Consider the following 21,210-nt stretch of genomic DNA (forward strand, 5'->3'; position numbering starts at 1 on the left):
TTAAGAAGGAAAAAAATCTTTTTAAAAACATGACTTTGAGTTTCAAAAATAAATATAATTCCTAAAATTTAAAATTAGATTACTACCAGCAAAGATTAAGCTAAAAAATATATTAATTTCCTTTCTCTTCCTCCCCCTAATCACCCTTCCATGGGGGAAAAAAAAATCACTAATATGTTGCACATTGTAGGAACAAAAATAGATTTACCTCTCTTTTGTTCTCTTTTCTTTTTACTAATCTCTACATTGGTAGGCACCATATGGAAAATCAATTCCTGTTGTAGTCTCATAAGCTTGGTTTTATCTTCCTAAATATATCCTTCTTGTCAGAATACAATCAAGCATTTTGCTTTCTTTCTCATGTTTACACACTGTTGTCCTACTTTATGCTTTTCGTTGTGATTATTTCTGGTTCTTTTCTCCTTTTTCATAGGCATTGTGGCTCTGTGATCTGGAAGTACTACTATCTGTCCTGTCAACTTTCTGACCCTCAGGCAGGTCAATGTAATTCACATTAGCTGTGAAGAGGAGGCAGGGAGAGTGGCGGAGCCGGACGGTCTAAGGGGTTCACGGCCATGCTGAAGGATGGTCCTGTTTCTCACTGGATGGAGCACGGATGGCTAGGGAAACACGTGCAGTGAAGTTTCCAGGACCATGCAATTGCAAGGCCTTTAGGGATAAGTGTGTTGGAAGGTAGGTCACTATCATTTGCCAACTTTATGTCTCTTACTTCTGTAACCATCTTTAACTTCTCCATTGTTTCCTACCTCAGGAGTCAATCTCATTCCACATCTACCTTTCTTACTTGGCACTGATGGTGTTCATCAGTCAGGATAAGATGTTATTATACTGCTATAATAAACACCCCCAATGTCTCAGTGGTTTAAACAACAAAGATCTATTTCTTGCTCATGCTATATGTCACCCAAGGACCCAGGTTGAAAAGCAGTCACCTACTTGAACACTGCCAGTTACTATGCCAGAAAGAGGAAAGAACTCTGCAGTCTTTGATTGGCAAAATCTTTGTGGCTCAATCAAACTTTCAGCCACAGGTCACAGTCTTGAACTAGACACATGAGTGTCCCCAACCTCAAAGGAGCCAGGAAGTAGAGTTCTATAACATAGTCCTACTTCCCCTCCTCTGGAGGTGGGGAATCAGAAATATTCACTGAGCAGCAGGACATTAATTTTATCTTTCAGTTAAACAAATGAAGACAGCAGCTTCTTCGGTTTTTTCTTCTTTGGCTTATTTCTAATTTCTTGTCTCAGTTAATACATCCTGGTATCTTTCTATTTCCCATTACTTACTTTGTTCTTTCTTTCTAATATCCCATTATTTTCAGTAAATATGTTGTGTCATTTTACTCAGCAGTCTTTGTCTATTCTCATTCCTTATCTCCCAAATCCATTTGCTTTATTAGATTTCTCTGAACTCCTGCAGCTTTTTCTGTCTACGTCACACATCTTAACATTTAATTATTTGCCTACTGGGCATTCCACTTGGTTCTGCCTTTTATCAGCTGAATTAGAACATAACTTTCTCTCACTATCTTCTTCCCCTACTCCAAATTGACTCCACCTTCTGATCTCCTATTTCTAAAGTTGCTCCATTATTCTTGCCAGTGCTCAGTCTCAAAATCTTCCTTTCTCTTTGACTCTTTTTCTAATCTCTTGCTTCTCATAATTGTGCAGTTCCCAAACTCTTTCCCATGAACCCAATGTGCCAGTGCTAATCAAATGACGTAGAGAAAGTGAAAGCATGTTGTAGACTCGACACACAAGAGGATACTGCTTTCTATTCCTTCGACTATTTTTTATTCCTTCATCTATTTATTCATCATTCATTTATCCACGCACTTACTCAGGACCTAAGTGCTTTCTTGGAACTGTGCTTGGTAACACTAGCACAAATGATATATTTAATCTGAGGGAGCCACAAATTAAATATGTCTGCTCTCTAGGTTACATGCCAGTTAAGGAGATCATATATCCACACTTCCCGGTAACTAAGTACTGATACAATTGCAGCAAGGGAAAACGCTATGGGTATGAGAGAAGGGGTGATGACGATATTCTGGGGGGTCTGGTAGGGCTTCAGGAGGAAGTGACAGTGGAGATGATTAATCATATCAGTTCCAGAATAAAATATCTGGACATTTCTCAGTATACTTGGAATAAAATTGCACCTCTTCATTAAGACCCAGAAGGACCTTTATTATCAGAGCCCTTTTCAACTTCATCTAAGACCTTCTTATTCTCTGGGCTGTAGACACCCTGACCTTTCAGTTCCTTCAGCACACCTCCACTCCACTCTGTGCCTTTGCTCAGAATACCATTTCTACAAATCTTTGCATGACTAATTCTTGCTATTCGACTTAAACAGCAATCCTCAGGCATTGGATATTCCATGAATACCCAATCTTAAGTAGCATATCACTCTCCCAGGACTCTGTTTTTCAGAACTCTGTATTTCTTTTTAAAACACTTATCTGAAAGTATCTTGTTCGCTTGTTTGTGTGTTCATTTCTTATTGCCTATGCCCTATCTCTCACCTTTCCAGGATATAAGTTTTTTAAAAGGCAAGAACCTTGTCTGTGTTACAGACCATATTGCCAGGGCTCAGACAGAGCATGACTCATCACAGGTACTAAGTAAATATCTCCTGATGCTGTAGAGATTCCCTGACACTAATCTCTCTTTCCGGGACTATTCCCAAACCTCTTTACTAGGTTTTTTCTCTTTAATGCCACCTTTACTATACAGCGAATGCTCTGGCTGGTAGGATGTGAATGGAAGTGCAGAATGTCACTTTCAGGACTAGCTGATAAAAACTCCCATGGAGCATCTTTTCTTTTCTTTTGCTGTCTATTAAATGAATGAATAAAAGTCAGCGATTTAAGGAAAGGCAGGCCCATGACATGGAAAGAGCCAGGCCCCTGTCAGACCATGTGTGAGATGACCTGATTAGGAACACCTGCCCTGAAATATGATGAGAGCAAGAAATAGGGGTGTGTGTGTGTGTGTGTGTGTGTGCGCATTATAACTGAGAATTTGTCACTTGTCTGTTATAGAATTTAGTGTTATTTACTCTACCTAACGTGCTTGACAACTAAGTCTTTTTCACCATTTAAACAGTTTCTCTGTCTTAATTCTATCTTGATATCTACCCTCTAGCATTATGCACTGAAAAGGACTGGAAAAAGCTAAGGTTGAACTCGATATCTGCCCCAACCTAGCAACATACATGTGGCACGTTATTTACCTCCCAAAGCTTGGTTTCCTCCTTTGGATAAATAAAAGAAAATAATACCTAACTCTCCACTCTGTTGTGAGAGACAAAATGAGATGGTGTACTTGATTTCATACATGTAAATTAATACATTTCTTTCTGTTTCCCCAGTACCTCTATACCTATACAGCTCCTCTGAGTCTTGCAAGTTCTCTGCTATGCCCCAGGCTTTCTAGAGCACAACTGGAAAGGATGTTTACAAAATAAATAAGAGCGTGGCCTCTGCATTCAAATTTTTACTCTGACCCTTAATAGTTTAGTAAATTTAGGCAAGTCATTTAAACCTTTGTGCTTCAAGTTCATCATCTTTAAAACTGGAATAGTAATGGTACCTAACTTGTAGGGTTCTTCTGAAGGTTCAGTGAGTTGATTGATAAATAAGTAGTTAAAATAGCCAACAATTTGTTTGATATGTTTGACTATATTTTTTTCTAAAAATCCTCATAGTGAGATTTGTAGCCCTTCATTAGTATAATCAAGCTACTGGAAACTTTAACCCAGTTAAAATTGCAGGGGACAAAGTAAGCACTCAATAATGCTTAGTTACTATTTTAAAATTATTTGTTCAAACATAAACCGTATCAGCTCACGTGGACAGTCCACTTCTCTATACTTAAGATACCCGTGATATCCATTGTATTGTCTTATTTCCTATTAAAAAGAAAGTCTTCCTGACTAATAACTTCTCAAGCTACAGTTTTTAATATCCACAGTGCTTTACAGCAACCCTTCTAGCCAATGTTGTAGGCAGCAAAAATAGAATTAAACTAAATTGCATTTAAAAAAATGCAGGCCTATGACCCTCATGCATTCTACTTTATTATCATGTGTTGTTTGGTGTCTAATGCAAAGATGTTTTCCCCTCTAATTTAACATTGTAGTAGAAGATTTTAATTTGAAACTGTACCTCAGTTGAGGACAAACAAAAATTGGGGGAAAAGATGCAGTAGGTGAACAACTGGGTTAAAGTTTCCAGTAGCCTGATTATACTAATGAAGGGCTACAAATCTCATAATGAGGATTTTTAGAAAAAAATGTAGTCAAACATATCAAACAAATTATTGGCTACTGTATATGAGTTAAAAAGAAAAAGTAGAATTACATGAATTAAAAAAGTAGAATTGATAGTAGGAAGTCTTATAAGTAAATATATTTCAAAGTCACATTTGGCATTCTAAACCCATAATCATAATTGCCAGGCTCTATATTATGATACATTGCTACTGCTTTACATATTTTTTATCTTTGCATCTCATTTGCATTTTTAACCAGTTAATTAATTATGATTAAAGCAAAGATATTTATCATAAAAATTTGGTCAGATCAATGTTTTCCCATTTGCACAGCTTATAAAACAACCATGTCTTTTATTCTTAGCTAGTAGTAAAATAAAACATTTATAGAAAAAAACTACCTAAGGAAATGATACTTTACTGTCACAAAGCAAGTCACCTAATTTCCAAGTTGTTCATAGATGGTTTGGAATAAATCAGGGAACTGTTCAGGAAACCCTGACCTAGGACTATTTCTCCCTTACTTCACTACATGAACAAATTATTTAGCCCTTGTATCAGTTCATTTTTTTCACTTTGCTTGGAAGGAGAAATGGTAGGAGGTATTATTATATACTGATCATGGACTGTGGCCAATGGTTTGGTTGAATGGTCAAGAACTGGGAAAGAACATGATTGGAAAATTGGTGACAAGGAAAATTAGAGTACAAGTATATGTACAGAACTCTCTCAATGTGCAAAAAATATGAAGATATTTGTGTCTTGTGTGAATATTCACCAAAGGGTGACCTCAGCAGAGGAGGATTTTAATAATCAAGTGGGTAAGATGACCTGTCCTGTAAATACCAGTCAGCCTCTTTTTCTAGCCATCCTTGTCATTGCCAATGGGTTCATAAACAAAGTGGCTATTGTGGCAAGGAGGGATGTTATTCATGCACTTAGCAACATGGATTTCTACTCACTAAGGCTGACCTGGCTACTGCTACTGCTCCATTCCTGATTTGTCACCTGCAGGAGTGACACCATCACTTGGGGTGATCAGCCAGCTCCCTGGTGGTAGGTTAATCACATCGGACCACTTCCATCATGGAAGGCACAGCATTTTGTCCTTACTGAAATAGACACTCTGGATATGGATTTGCCTTCCCTAAACATAAAGTGTCTCCAAAAACTACGATCCACGGGCTTACAGAATGCTTTTCCACTGTCATGGTATTTCACACACAACATTGGTCTGAGCAAGGAATTCACTTCACAGCAAAAGAAGTGTTGCAATGGCCACATGCTCATGGAATTCACTGGTCTTACCATTTGAAGACTCGGTTATAGATCCATCTAGGTAGCAATACTTTGCAGGGCTGGGGCAAGGTTCTCCAGAAGGCCCTATGTACTCTGAATCAGCATCTCATATATGGTGCTTTTTCTCCCACAGCCAAAATTCACTGGGTAAGGAATCAAGGGGTGAAAATGGAAGTGGCACCACCCACTACTACCACTAGTGACTAACTAGAAAATGCTTGCTTACTGTTCCCGTGATCTTATGCTCTCCTGGTCTAGTGGTCTTAGTTCTGAAAAAAGGAATGCTTCCACAAGGAGACACAATAATGATTCTACTGAACTGGAAGTTAGGACTGCTGCCCAGTTACTTTGGTCTTCTCATGCCTCTGACTCAAAGAGTCAGGCAAAGAAAAGAATTGCTGTGTTGGTTGGGGTAATTAATCCTGACTACCAAGGGGAAATTGGGCTACTACTCTACAATGGAGGTAAGGAAGACTATTTCTAGAATACAGAAGATCCCTTAGAGTGTCTTTTAGTGTTACCATACCTTGTGATTAAGGTCAATGAAATACTACAATAACCTAATCTAGGCAGGAGTACTAATGGCCCAGACCCTTCAGGAAAGAAGATTTAGGTGACCCCACAGTGTAGAGAGTCATGACCAGCTGAGGTACTTGCGAAGGCAGTGTAAATACAGAACTGGTAGTGGAAAAAAGTATCACCAACTATGACCATGTGACCAATTGCAGAAATGAGTACTGTAATTGCCATGAATATTTCCTCATTTTGTTATTCAGACTAGAACTTTACCATCAGCTCTCCTGGATCTCCAGCCTGTAGACTGCAGATTTGTGGACTTATCAGCCTTTATAATTGTGTGAGCCAATTCCTTATAATAAGTCTCTCTCTTTCTCTCTATCAATCTATATAGATATAGATATATACATTTTATTAATTCTGCTTCTCTGGGAGAATCCTGATTAATGCACCAATATATTGATCAATGCAGGGCTTCTTTTTCTTTTTTCCCCCAAGTCTAACCATCCAATGTTAATGTAATGCGAACAGTTCTGCTGTATTTTCTTTTTCTTAGTAAGCATACTTCCCTACAGTTTTCCACAGGGAAGGAAAATCATACTCAATTAAAGTTAAACTGCATACTGTAATCAAATATATTATTTTTATTTCTTTGTCATAAGTGACAATTTGATGTTATATTGGAATGTCTTAATGTTTCAAATTTATGCAGGTATCAATGTTTATTACAGAAATACATCACTAATTTTTGCTAATATGAAGATAATATTTTATTTAATTTCTTATTTTTTCCTTTTTCCCAATTGTTGTGTACTTCTCCCAATATATACATCTCCTAGTATCTGCTGATTCTAAGCCTTTATGGTTAGTTGGGACTTAACATTACTTTTATTACCCCAGGTAATACAATTTTGATTGTAGAAAGCTCATTTTAGGATGAGCTCAGAGAATGGTATGAACTATTATGTCAAAGACTTAGAAAAGGTTGCAATGAATAAAAAAGAGCTGTGGCAAATAATCTTTAGAAGATCATCTGTACCAAGTGCATTGTCCTGATTTCTTGTGTTTCATTCATAGCTTAAAGATGAAGGAATGAATGGACCCATTCTCAATTAATTTTACTTTGCTTTGGGGGGCTAGAAAAATCAGATATTTGTTTTCATTATTTATTTATTTATTTTTTACTCTAATAAGCATTTAGACTTTCAGTACTAGTTTTTCGATTGAGTGTTGCATATAATTTTACAATTTGTTCAATCACTTATTTGCTCTTACACATCCTGTTTGTAGGGGAATGTGTCTGAAAAGACTGATGTAGGCTACTGAGGACCACTTGCTGATTTGTTGTTTAGATGAGTCACCACATACAATATATTACTATTTGGAAGTAAACCACTGAAGACAAGCAGTAGTTTCTGCCCAATTTAATGCACCTTTTGGAGGACAGTTTTACAGTCAGCAATGCTTATACTTCAGAAAACTATTTATTATAAACAGTCTGAATACAAACAATGGAAATGTTTTCAGTACACATACTGCCTAGTCTTTTGGAGTTAACCAGGAAAAATGTCTAACAGACTTAGCAGGGATATAGGATTTGGTATGTTTTTTAAATCACAAATGTTTAGGCCAGTATCCTCAAATCAATTTGTCTTCAGAAGTGCTGAAAGTTTTGAAAGAATAATTAGAATTTGGGCCACAGAAATTATGTTCAAATGTAAATATGTTATTCCTAAATTTGTTTAGTATTCCTAACAATCACCAAACAACTCAACCTCAAGGTTAAGTAAAAATTTTTGAGAAGGATGGCTTTGTTGATGTGGAAAATATGATTATTCTCATAAAACACACTCACACATATGTGGAAGGAAAAATATGTTTCCAAATATTTCAATAGTTATCCTTAAGTGGGATGTCATTTTTCTATGACTATTGCATATTCAAAATGTCATTGTTATTTATTTATCTTCCTAAGCAACATTTGAAGCTTTCAGCTACAGTTTTCAGATTTGACTATTGGCAGCTACCACAGAGAGAAGTTTGGGTTACAGATATGACATTCATGACAAAGGACATTGTTTAACGCCCTGAATAGACCATCATACAGACAACATTAGAAATATTAGTCCTATCTAGCTGTAACTGCAGTTCTAAATTTTATTTCATTGTGTGAAATTTAGAAAAATAAAATATTTTGCTTTTCTTGATTAAGATAGGTAGAGAAATACATAATAGAAGGAAATTACAACAAAGTCAAACTCTAATTTTTTACATTTGGACATACCTTTGCTAAAAAGTGCTACCATGTTCTCTCTGAAATTACAGGAGGGGAAAGACGTGTATTTACCCAAATCTAGAGCTGTATATTTCCCTCTCTCCCTGAAAAATTTTCTGGGCAAATAGATGTGTTGAAGGAAAGAGAGGTGTCTTCACACTTTAGTCCCCATACATCTACAGAAACAGAACGTAACAGCCACTGTCCTCATGGCGGGGAGGAGAGGCAATTTGAGGGAGGTAATACCTCAACTATAGGAATCTTGAAACTGAAAAGGCGTTCTTAAAAGACCAACAAAACCTTGGATTTTCTAGACCAGATCTATTATCTTTTTTTAAAAAAAAATTCTCCATGTTAGAAGCCAGTCCTAATTTTGGTTACCACATTTATAGTTCTGAGGCCAAAGAGCTAGGGAAATCAATAAAAGGAAACCCCCTAAGGGAGGACTGAATGAACTCTTAGTTCACTAAAATTTTGGGGCTAACCAGCATCTTCTTTGAATATCCTGTATACCACCCTAACCGATCTTCTTTTCACTTAGTAGAAAACAGCTGGAAACTTTCCACTTGCAACACAATCACTTTGTTCAAGTGTCAGCCAGTAGTTTTAACAGAATCCATTTTCTATATTTTCCTCAGAGGTGCCTTAATTTTCACTATCAAACTCACAACCCAGACATACTAAAGTCAGCAGGACCTAATGTTAATTGACTTATATGTATGGTGAAATCTAGTGCCAGGATCATCCACGACCATTGCCCTACTTCAAATATTCATGAGTCTCCACGGTCCGAAATGCATTAAAGGTGGGAATGATGCCAGCAGCACACAGTCGTCCTAGTGACAAGGCACCTTCTCAGATCAAAGCAGCAAGATGTTAAAGACTTCAAACTAAACTGTCTTTGTAAGAGACACTCACAAAAAGAATGCCAGACCCACACACCTGTTTCAGTTATGGAACGTCAATGATATAGGGAAGAAAATAGATGCTTATTCACTCTCTCCTCTGAACTTGTGTTATTGCAGCTACTTTGCTTCTCTCCTTTCTTACCATTGCAGTCAAACACAAGGATGTTGTACACTAAAATTAGAAAACATTATTAATGCTTTCAGAAATAAAATGAATGACTACTGAGAAATTAATAGCATTTAAGCCAATATGATTTTGCTAATGGAGCCTGAGTGGCATATAGAGAATACTACAAAGCAAAGTTAAAACAGGAATAAAGAGCTATAAAGCATACGTATAAAGCATAATAATTTAACATAATAATTTAAGTTGTCCTTTTATGTCATTTGTCATCCAGCTGCATCTGCTCTTACACCTGTGCTCCCTTCCTTGATCTAGTCTGATGCTTTGGAAATATTAGGCACACAGCCAATTTCATACCCAATCATTCCTATGATCCGACCCAGCTATCAACTTGCCTTTCTTTTTTTTATATTAAATCAACCCCAGGGCTATGAACTACTTCTGACTGACAGGACCAACAGAAAGTTCCAGGCTGATTACCTCTAAGGAATAGTTCGCAGTGCATTAAGGGTTACTCTTGACCTACTTCGGGCTTAGATAATTTATCAGGTAAGATAATTAAGGGAATATAAAGCTGCTACTAAAACGAACCAAGTATCAGAAATATTTGTTGAAATCATAAGTTGGTATTCCCAGTGCTATCAGATGGGGCTTTATTACTTAGCAATGAGTCAATTTTATTAAATTTGACTTATTTATAAGCCATTCTTCTTCTTTATAAATTATATTTGGCAGGATGTATTTGAGAGTCTCTTTGATGTACAAATGTATTAGTTTTGACTCTTTTCAGTCTAGATATAAAGAGAAACAATCTTTTAAGCCCTTCTTTCTTCTTACCTTAACCTCTCCCCCATTAAGAGGCACGCACATCCCTTTACACAGGTGTTTTGATTATTTTTGAAGTCCATCCTAAACAAAGGATGCCTCTATTGTGAGAATGGAAATACTAGAGTGTGGGCCACTTATTCTGTTGAATTTTAACACTCTCTTTTGGAAGCTTAATCCTTTCTTATATTTAGGTAAATATTTATACCTTAAGAATCTTTTGTAGCAATGGTCTTTCCCATTGAGAAAACCTGACCATTTTCTGATCTTTACAGTCTTGATGTTCTCCATAAGAACAAACATACAAGAGAAAAATCTTGAAATGAAATCATAGAACATAAACTAGAGTCTTAAATTATAAGCCATCTGTTTTGTGAAAATAAAAGCATTAAATGCTGTCATTAATATCATGGTTTACCAATGCATCCTTTAATTATTATTTTTTCTCCTTTTATTCTACTCTCCTTTTCCCTCTCCCTTTTATTTATTTTTTCTCCATCTACAATGTGACTTGCTTCTTAACTCAAAACCTTATCTAACTATAAAAACATAATCAGTTGTCTGTGTACTGGCTTTTTAATTCTAACAAAGATATATCTTTATCTTGGAGGTACCTGAATATAAAATATTAATTTCTTAGATCAGGGTTAAAGAAAGATCAGAAATGAATTTTTCACCTTTGTTTCAATATTGTAGATACAATCATAACATTACTTCTCATCAGTATTTATTCACATCTTGTTATTACGTCATAATGCAGGATTAAGAAAATTTGTATGCATAAAATTATAGTTTAGATGGTGTCAAAAGAAAAAATGAAACAAAAAACCGAGTTGTACTTTTTGTTGCCACACAGAATATGCAGTGTTTTATGTTTGTGAGAGGATCTAGCCATGGTTTCATCCAAAATCAATAGTGTATCAAAGCTCCCTTGATTTGGTGAAGTTCTGGTGACCAGGACTATAGTCAGATCACTCCCGTATTGCTTCCTATCTTACTTCAAGCCCTCTTTCATTCCATGAGTATTTAATTTCACTTATTGCTTTATTCTTGTGTCCTTCAGCTGTTTCTAATCTGCCCTTCACGGCCTTAACTCAGTACAGTATGTTAACATACACAGGTATTTATGTAAATAAAAATCAATGTGTTAATCATTTTAGCACCATTCCTTATTGCTTATACTGGGCATTTTACACACATTTTATTTAAAAGCTAACAACTTTTCATTCTCGCCTGGGAAGTATAACGATCTTCTTGGCTCCCTGCCCCTGTGGACCACTAATCTTCACAGCTACGGCGCTTAGCCCCCATCTGCAGGTTCAGCCTCCTTCCGCATTTTGGAACTAATTCTGTCCCCAGGCTGGGAGCATAAAAGATATCCTAGCCAAAAGCTAACTGATTCAGCATCCAGTCAGCCTTGCTGCTGGTTTCACCGTGACCTTGTAATTTATTCCCCAGATCCAGGCTATGCTTCTTCCAGCCCCTTGTAGCCAAGGCTTAGTTTTCTACGCCAGTTCCAGTAAATGGATATCTATCCAGTCATTCCTGTTTCAGTCCCTGATTAGTTTTCTGACTGATACCCAATTATTCTGTGACTGAAATTCTGCCTAGTTCTTCTTGTACCCTTTGTACCCAAACTTTTTCTGAACTCCATTGCCATGGCTGGGCTCTACAGCTGACTGCTGAGCCTTTCTGATGCCTCTAGCCTTGCCCATGTCTTCTCAGACTGCTACCATGGATTTGATCTTTTGCAACAATTCCAGGAATAACACTGCTTGCTTGGACATTTTCCCTCTGCCTGCTGCACCAGCTCTCACCCAGCAGGTCTTGAGAGTCACTGCATATATGCTGCCTGCAATCTGGCCATCTCATTATTCCAGACATGACAGCAAAGACATATTATTTTAATTGCATCTTTGGTTGAACTGTTATGCTAACATCTTATGTTACTTTCACCTCATATCTTCATTTTGGCCCTGCCACTCAAACCCTTCAAAGCTCAGTTTCCTCTTTGTAAAGTAAAATAATAATAGAATCTATATCTTCTGGTTACTTTGAAGAAATTGAAGGAAAAAAAGTACACAAATGGATGAGTAGTAATCATAGTAAGGAACCAATAATTTTTGCTGATATTATAAGCTCATGTTTTAAATCTTTGTACTTGGAAAGTGGAACTATGTCACTTAAAGAATGGTCATCAAAATGATAAGAAATTAGGGGAATGGAAACTCTTAAAAAAAATAGGAACACGTGATGTTTTTCTTAAAGCAAAATAATAGCAAAATAATTAAAAGCTTGAAAAATGATGAACTACAAATGAGGTCACTAGCAAATGTTAAAAACAAGGTATTTTAAGGATGCATTTCCTATCAGTGTGATTTAACATACATGACTATGACTACACAAGAGCCCTAAAGTGTTTAGGAAGAAGAAAGATTCTTTGAGTCAGTTATTTATTTTACAGCAGTGTATCCATAATCATTTTGGTAGTTTTAGAAAAGTAAAATTTTAAGCCCCACTTCTCTGTAATTCTGATTCTCATTAATTTCGGGGAAGAACTAAAGAAATGGAATGTTTTAAAAATTTCCCAAATAATTATGATGATTTGCTAAATCTGGGAACCATAAATTCATCAGACCTTAAGATGCCTGGGATGTTCTTTAGAAAACATGCATTTGTTTACCTCACTATGGTCGAACCAGCACATAGGCTCCCTAACTTGGCTGTTAGTTGTCCATTGGCTGGAAGTGTTTGCAGGCATAGAAACTCCACTGATATCTGCTTTTGTTAATGGATGGCTATTTCCCTGGCTATTCTATGGCAGTGTTTACTTTTAAGTACCTAGTTTACCCTATGAACCCCAGTTTACTCAGATGGAATCTTCACCTTAATCTGCCTTAAAAAAATATTTTAAGTGAAGATCATTTCACTCCTGCCAAAATTATTTCACCATATTTTCTGTCTTCATTTCCTTTAGATGAATTCCTTCCCCCTGTTCACAAAAGTTTGCTCAAAATGATTAACTGCTCTAGGCAAACAGTCTGCATGTTGAAGAAAATAAAGGTCAGCTGGACAAAGGGTGGGAGGTGTGTGTAAGAGAGAGAGAGAAGGAGAAGAGAAAGAAGGAGGGAAGGGGAGGGAGACTGATTGCCTCTCGACACAAAGAACTCACACTGAAGTCTGCGTTGTTCACTTTGCCGTATGATCAGGGCAGAACCAAGACACCTGGATGCCCTAGAAGGCTGAAATGTTGGCACCCATTCAAAATAATGAGTATTATTCGTTATTTGTTCAACATATCCTTACAGGAGGATCTGAGTATTATTTGGGGGAAGGGAAAAGTTGATCCTAGTTGGCAGTCCAGAGATCACTGTTTGCTTAACTGTCTTACACAATTCAGCTTTGGGTGTGTGCATGAATACTTAAATCTCTGCAGTTACCCAGACCCACCATCTTAGAATCAGATTAGCAACTACTATCATCTAAATATTTGTGTTCCCCCAAATTCATGTGTTGAAATACTAACCCCCAAGATATTAAGAGGTGGGGCCTTTGGGAGGTGATTAGGTCACCTGGGTGGAGCCCTCATGAACGGGACTGGTATCCTTATAAAAGAGGCCCAAGAGGGCTCTGTGCCCCTTCCACCATGTGAGGCTGCAGTGAGGAGTATGCTGTCTAAGAGGAAGCAGGTCCACACCAGACACTGAATCTGCAGAAGCCTTGATCTTAAACTTCCCAGCCTTCAGAATGGTGAGAAATAAATTTCTATTGTTTGTCAGCTACTCTGCTATGGTATATTGTTCTAGCAGTCTATACAGAGTAAGATAGCAACCATCCATTGTTTGTTGATGATTCTTCTTGAGAGATATTCCAGTAAATATTATTTTTTTCTTCTATATCTTAACATTGACAGTTCTGTGGGAGCCTCAGTGATATTTCAGTGCACCTTATCAGGTAATCCTGGACAGCTGCCTGGCTGGCCCACCTCTTAATCCAACTCCAGAAATTCCTTGCTGTTATTATGCCCTCAGTTTATTTTTTCCCTTGGAAACTGGATAATAAAATAAAAATGTTGATAATGTCTTCTTTTGGAGAATGATTAATGGAGTGAAAAGAAATTAATCACTGTTATTATTTTGTTTAAAAAAATAAAAATAGCATATTACCAGACATCCTCAGCATCTTCATCACATTCTGCACCAAACTGGCAAATGTCGCAGGTGGATGTCTCCTTTTGACTGGTTTCTCCAGAGCCTTCATGGACTGCAGGACAGAAAAAAAGTAAACAAAAGGAATTCAGATAAGTGTGTTTAATACCAACAGCTCTAAGACAATTCTATATTGAAGATGCTACTTTCCCAACCTGCTTGCTATTGGTGCTTCATAAGAATGTCATACTCAACTCTTTTTTCCTCCAATTTAAGGACAACTCTAACAATAATAGGCCACCCATTGGTATGTAGTGAACACTTCTGCTTTTTATATGCAAAATAAAACAACAAACGAGAATTTACTGGATTTATCAAAATTGCTTGGCTAATAAATAGACCATATGAAAGTTATTTAATTAAAAGGGATTTAGATTGTTACATCTCTAGAGGAAAAATCTACTTCTTATTCCTAAATTGTAGAATTTTTCACTCAAAGAAGGTTTTCATGTATAATTAAAAAATTTTAGGTGGGCAACCCTGACAATAAATATGTCAACTTTTTTTTTTTTTTCAAGCTCTTAAGTAATTACAAGGAAAATATGTTGACTATGTTTTTAAAAAACAGCTTTTAGTTTTTACTGTGATTTCTTGAATCTCACATAAATATTGCTCAGAACTAATCATAGTTATTTCCTCTGAGAGAGTTATGAATATATGTTTTATTTTAAAAATATATATTAAGTCCCTGGTGATGACTATTGATATTGGTCCTCCCATCACCCCCTCAGATTACAGGTACGAAAGTAGGCAATATATAATAATAATAAATAAATATTAATGATATTTAATAATAATAATTATTAATAATACTAATGATAAAAATTAACCTTTCAAAATCAGGACACAATAGTGTAAATTGAGAAAAAATTTCTAGTAGTTTGAGTGCAGGAAGTGAGCAACACTTTTAAAAATTTTTTAAATTTATTTTTAGTTATACATATTTTGGGGGTACAGTGTATTGTTTCAATACAGGCATATATTGCACACTGATCCACTTACTTATTATGATAAGTAGCATATCTCCATCACCTAAACATTTATCTTCTGTTTGTGGTGATTATGGTCAAGTATTTTGAGTGCAAGGAATGAGCAACACTTTTTTGGTGATGGATTACTGCTTAACCAATTAAAATATATATTGCTGAAAGAAAAAATGGTTTTACTTGAAAATGAAAAATTGCAATAACCTAACTACCAAATAGATAATCTTATTTCATGGAAAGATTATACATTTAAAAACAGATGTTTAAATCAAGAGGACCTTTTAAAAGTATGCTCCAGCAAAAGATCACATATTTGCAATAAAAAAAGAACATAAACAATTAAGTACAGCATTGGTTCCTGTCTTTATGGACCCTAATAAAACATTTTTAACAAAAACAGTTTATTAACATAAATCCTGAACATATCGAATCTAATCTTACTTATTTTGTTTTAGTATGCTATTTTCTCATCATTTATTCTTTGTCTATTAACAAGAGAGCTTTAAATATTTACAAAAGCAAACATCTTTATTCCTTGATTTTCTTTAATTTATTGCTATGCAGATGAATGATTTGATTTACCAAAAAAAAGGACAAGAAAACATCTCTTGGAGAGTTCTCTGTTTTATAGCTCTTCCAGGAAAGGTAGAGAGATTTACTTTTTCTAAAACAATTTTTTTTCCCGCGCTTGATGATCTGAATTTACATTTTAAAAAGTTATGAATTAAACAGGTCAACTACAATTGCAAAAATATTGATGGTAAGGTTTCCAGTTTGGATGTCATAAAAAGAGGTGTTCCTCCCCCAAAAGAAGGATTTTTAGACTGATAAAATAAACAGCACTTATTATCCACTCTATTACTTTAATACAGGCAAGGCCATTAGAGTGAACCATGAGGATATGAGGGAAGCTGGGGACTCACCTCAGGGGAGACTGAACAGCTGAGGATGGTCTCCTTATTACTTTCTTATTATTAATGCAACACAGAAGCTGCTAATGGGAAAGAGCCTTTCAGTGTTAGCAAGATTAGCAACTTTCAGACTAAAACTTCCCATCACTCAGGAAACATAACAACACAATGGAAGGTCCTTAATCATCAGTGATAGCCACTTAGGGACAGCCCCGTTTTCTCTTCTGTAGTCTATATCCTTGGTTAGGGATCTACTGAAAGTAATCAAGGGATGAATTTGACTAACTCAGCAGAACTACTAATAATATTTCTACCCAAAGTCACATAACATTTCTATAAACGGGCCGTTATTGGTAGAATGGAGATGTTTGGAAATTCCCCCATAAGGAGAAGTAAATTCAGAAGAATCAGTAGTAAAACCCCCATCAATAAGCAGTCAGGCAATAAAATGCCCCAAAACAAAGTTACCCACAATGAAAAGTAAAATCTTACCATATTACCTGAAGCACAGGTTTCCACGTTTGTAATAAACAAACAACTTAATCAGTGCACAATTTTCATTTAACCCTGTAGACTAATGGTTCTTAAATAGGGTTGGGCTCAGAAGCTCTGGCAGATTTTGTTTGTTTGTTTGTTTGTTTGTTTGTTTGTTTATTTAAAAATAAATGCCTTGCAATATCCTTGGAAATACTGAATTAGGCTTAATTTGGGAATTGGATTGCATATTCTAAAAAATGGATCATAGAATCTCTGTCCTAAACAATACCAAGAAGACTTCATCTGTCCCAAGCACTCTCCTCATGCATTGCCCAGCACCGGGCTTCTGACACTTTAACGTGCACAGGAAGCACCTGGAGGTTGTGTTAACATGCAGATTCAAATTCAAGAGGTATGAGTGTTGCCTCAGGTTCTGCATTTCCTACAAGTTCCCAGCTACTGTTGCTGTTGTTGGTCCACAAACCACATTTTGAGCAGAAAGGATAATACTGTGTTTTTCAAACCACAATTCACAACCTTTTAGCAGGTATGAAATTAGTGCATCATGACCTGCATTTTTGTAAATATGAAACATACTACACTAAATTAGAAAATATCAAGAGTGTATCTTATTTAGCCAGTATAGAATTTATTTTACAACACTGCTTTAGTTATACATATGTATGTACATACAGGGTTGCAATATAAATCACAATTCTTACTAAAGGTCACAGTCACAAAAGCTTGAAAACCACTCATCTAACACATGTTATATACTTAGTAAATGTGTGTTAAATTGGACTGTTTCTTTTTTCTCTTCTTTCCACATTGCCAGGAATGGGAAGAATCAGTGCTTAATTATTTGCACTCATACACTGATTACACATGATTTAATTTATTCAAAAGTATTGTCTTATTTTAAACCCTTTGTTTTGAGTTGTGAAGTAAAGAATTATTTCCCTTTATTTTATAGATACTTAGGTTTTGGCAAGTGATTGGGGGAAAATTGAGGAATGAGGGAGGCGGAAATACTGAAAGCACATTAGGTATAATCTGCTGTCCTACAGTTAAAGCTGATTGAATCCTTTTAGGGAGATTTAGAATTGGGAGATTATAGGAAATGATCAAATTACTTCCCTCTCAACTCTCCCTGCCCTGGTGATTTCATCTGAAGTTGCTCCATCACCACCTTGTTCTGGACCAATCCAGGTCTTCAGACTGGTCCTATCCATTGAAGCACCTGATGAGCCCTGTTTTCTACCTGACCCACTATCATGCCTCCTGAGCTTCTTACAATATTCTTAACCTGTGCTGTACTACTGGAAACATGGTGAAATATAATGTTCAAACCCATAATTATTTAAAGTCACTAATTTTGTTTAAAAATGAGTTAAGATTGACATTTAGCTAATATGCACATCTTAAGGGTACCTTTCAATCAATTTTGAGAAATGCATATCAAGACACTTGGAACAACTCTATCATCCTAGAAAGTTCTTTATGCCTCTTCTCAGCCATTTCCCTATCACTACGCTGTCTGTATATGGGCAGATCAGTGATCTGATCTCTATCACCACACATTAGTCTGAAGTGTTCTAGAATATCACAGCAATGGATCATACAATATGTAGTTTTTGTGTCCATCTTCTTTCACTCAGAGTCATAGTTTTTGAGATTAATTTGGGTACTTACATGTATCAATAGTTTATATCTTTTTATTGCTTAGGATTCCATTGAATGATATACTTTGGCTTATTTATCCATTCTCCTGCAATGAATGGATATATGTGTTGTTTCCAGTTATTGGCTGAAAATTATAATTGGGTATTTATGAATAAAGCTACTATAAATATTTTTGTAAGAGTTTTTGTGCGCATATGTTTTTATTTTTCTTGGACAACTACCTAGCAATGGGACTACTGAGTCTTGAGGTAAAAATTATTGTTGGTAGTGTTTTCATTTTTATTTTCCAGTTGCACAAATTTTTAATATATTTTGGGTACTAATTTTTCATTAGATGTGCATTGCAACATTTTCTTTAGTCTATTTTCTTGATATCTTTTTTCAGTTAGCAGAAGTTTTTATTTGAATGAAGTCTTTTTAAAAATGATTTCTTAATTTCTGCGTCACTTGTAGGAAGTCTTCTACTCAAAGGTTGTGAAGATATTCTCCTATATTTTCTTCAAGTCTCTATTTTTATAAACTTTTAAATTTTATTTTGCATTTAGGGTTATAATCTATCTCGGATTGGATTTTGTGCATGATGTGAAGTAGAGATTGAGGTTCCTTTTTTTTCTGTGTGAAATGATTTTTCTCTTTTGATCTGTAAATGCGGTAAAATACACTGATTGATTTTCACATGTTAACCCAACCTTGCATTCCTGGGAAAAGTCAAACTTGATCATAGTATATCAACTTTTTTACATATTGCTGAATTTCATTTGCTAATATTTTATTAAGCATTTTGTTTATGAGATACACTGGGTGTAATTTTCTTTTGTTGTATTATCCCTGCTTAATTATAATATTAGGGTTAAAATGGCTTAATGATATGAGTTGGGAAGGGTTCCCACTTCCTTTATTTTGTGAAAGAGTATAGACTACTATTCTTTTTCCTTCATATGTTTGTTATGATTCATTAGTGAAACAATCTGGTCCTGAGGGTTTTTTTTGTTTTTTCTTTTAAAGTTGTTTAATTATAAATTTGATTTCCTTATATGATACTATTTAATTTTCCTGTTTTATTGATTTCTGCTCTTATTTTATTATTTCCTTTGTTCTACATACTCAGGATTTAGTTTATTTTTCTGTTTTTTTATGGAAATGTAATTGTACATATTTGTAGGGCACAGAGTTTAATATCAATACCTGTGTATAATGTGTGATGATCAAAGTAGAATAATTATCATATTGATCACTACAAAATGTAATCATTTTATTTTTTGTGTTAAGGACATTCATTTTCCTCTCTTCTAGCCATGTGATGACATGCAGTAAGTTAATGTTAGTTAGAGCTGCCTAACTTGGCTATAAATCAATGGAAATTATTTTTTCCTAACTTGCAATTTTGTGTCCATTAACCAATTCCTTAAAATGGAAGCAGAAGTGCTTGACTTTATATACCTTTCTTATTTTCTAATAAAGGTATTTAAATCTATAAATTTCCTTCTAAAGACTACTTTAGCTACACCCCCCAAAAACAGATAAGTTGTGTTTTCATGTACTTCTGCTCAAAATATATATTGTAATATACTTTGAGATTTTTTCTCTGACCCATAGATTATTTAGTAGTATATTTTTTAACTTCCAAATATTTGGAGGTTTTCAAAGGTATATTATTTTTATTCACCTTTTATTTTATTAAATTTAATAGTTTAACTTATTATGGTTGAAAAACATACTATTGAATTTGAATTCTTTGAAATTTATTGAAACTTGTTTTATGGCCCAGGATATGGTCTATTTTCTTGAATATTCCATGTGCTCCTTAGAAGTTGTAACTTGCTCTTGTGGGAGTTTTCCATCAATGTTAACTAGCTTACGTTGATGGTTAGTTTTGTTCAAATCATCCATAATTAGTGATTTTTCTGTTTAATTATCTATTACTGAGAAAAGAGTGGTAAAATCTATACTGGTGACAATAAATTTGCTTATAGTTCTCTTTTGTTTTGCCAATTTTTTTACTTGTATTTGGGAGCTTTGATATTCAGTGTATAGACTTGTAGTAGTCTTATGTCTTCTTGAATAAGGGATGCTTTTACCTTTATGAAATGCCGCCTTTGAATCTCTGGTAACACTGTTCGTCTTCAAGTCCACTTTATTCTGACATTCATATCTCATCACTCATCACCAGCTTTCTTTTGCTTATTGTTTCCAGTCTTTGACTTTCAACCTCTTTGTTTCTTTATGTTTAAAGCGTGTTTCTTGTAAACATAGAGCTGGGTTTTGCTTTTTTATCAGTCTGAATATGTCTGCATTTAATCAGGGTGTTTAATCCAATTACTTTAATTTAGTTACTGATATGTTTCGTTTTAAGCCAACCAACTTGGTGTTTGACTCACATTTGGCCAATCTTGTGTTTTTCTGTTCCTCTTTCTGCATTTTTTTTTTTTTTTTTTGGGGTGAGTCAAATGTTCTGTGGTATTCATCTTATTATTTTTTTTGGGGGGGGTTATATTTCTTTGTGTTATTATTTTGCTGGTTGCTTTAAGAATTACAATATGCATCTTTAAATTGCTCTCATCTATTATTTCATGAAAAATTTAGTAACTATGCAATATATTTCTAATTACTATATTTCAGTCTCTGCATTTTTATCATCATGATTTTATTTCTACCTATGCAGTAAGATTCATGTTCATTTTTAAAATTATGTTTAC

The 21,210-nt window shown here is 35.2% G+C and overlaps 1 protein-coding gene across 1 annotated transcript in view; it reads right to left on the bottom strand.

The window, feature by feature from the left end:
- TMEFF2 (transmembrane protein with EGF like and two follistatin like domains 2) overlaps nt 1-21,210 on the bottom strand; it is a 231,119-nt gene that overhangs the window by 84,601 nt on the left and 125,308 nt on the right. The window contains exon 5 of the mRNA XM_063113558.1: nt 14,416-14,512. Coding sequence (XP_062969628.1) covers nt 14,416-14,512 — 97 coding nt within the window. The remainder of the gene's footprint in view (nt 1-14,415; nt 14,513-21,210) is intronic.

Source organism: Cynocephalus volans, chromosome 1, assembly GCF_027409185.1.
Source record: "Cynocephalus volans isolate mCynVol1 chromosome 1, mCynVol1.pri, whole genome shotgun sequence".
Lineage (NCBI taxonomy): Eukaryota > Metazoa > Chordata > Mammalia > Dermoptera > Cynocephalidae > Cynocephalus > Cynocephalus volans.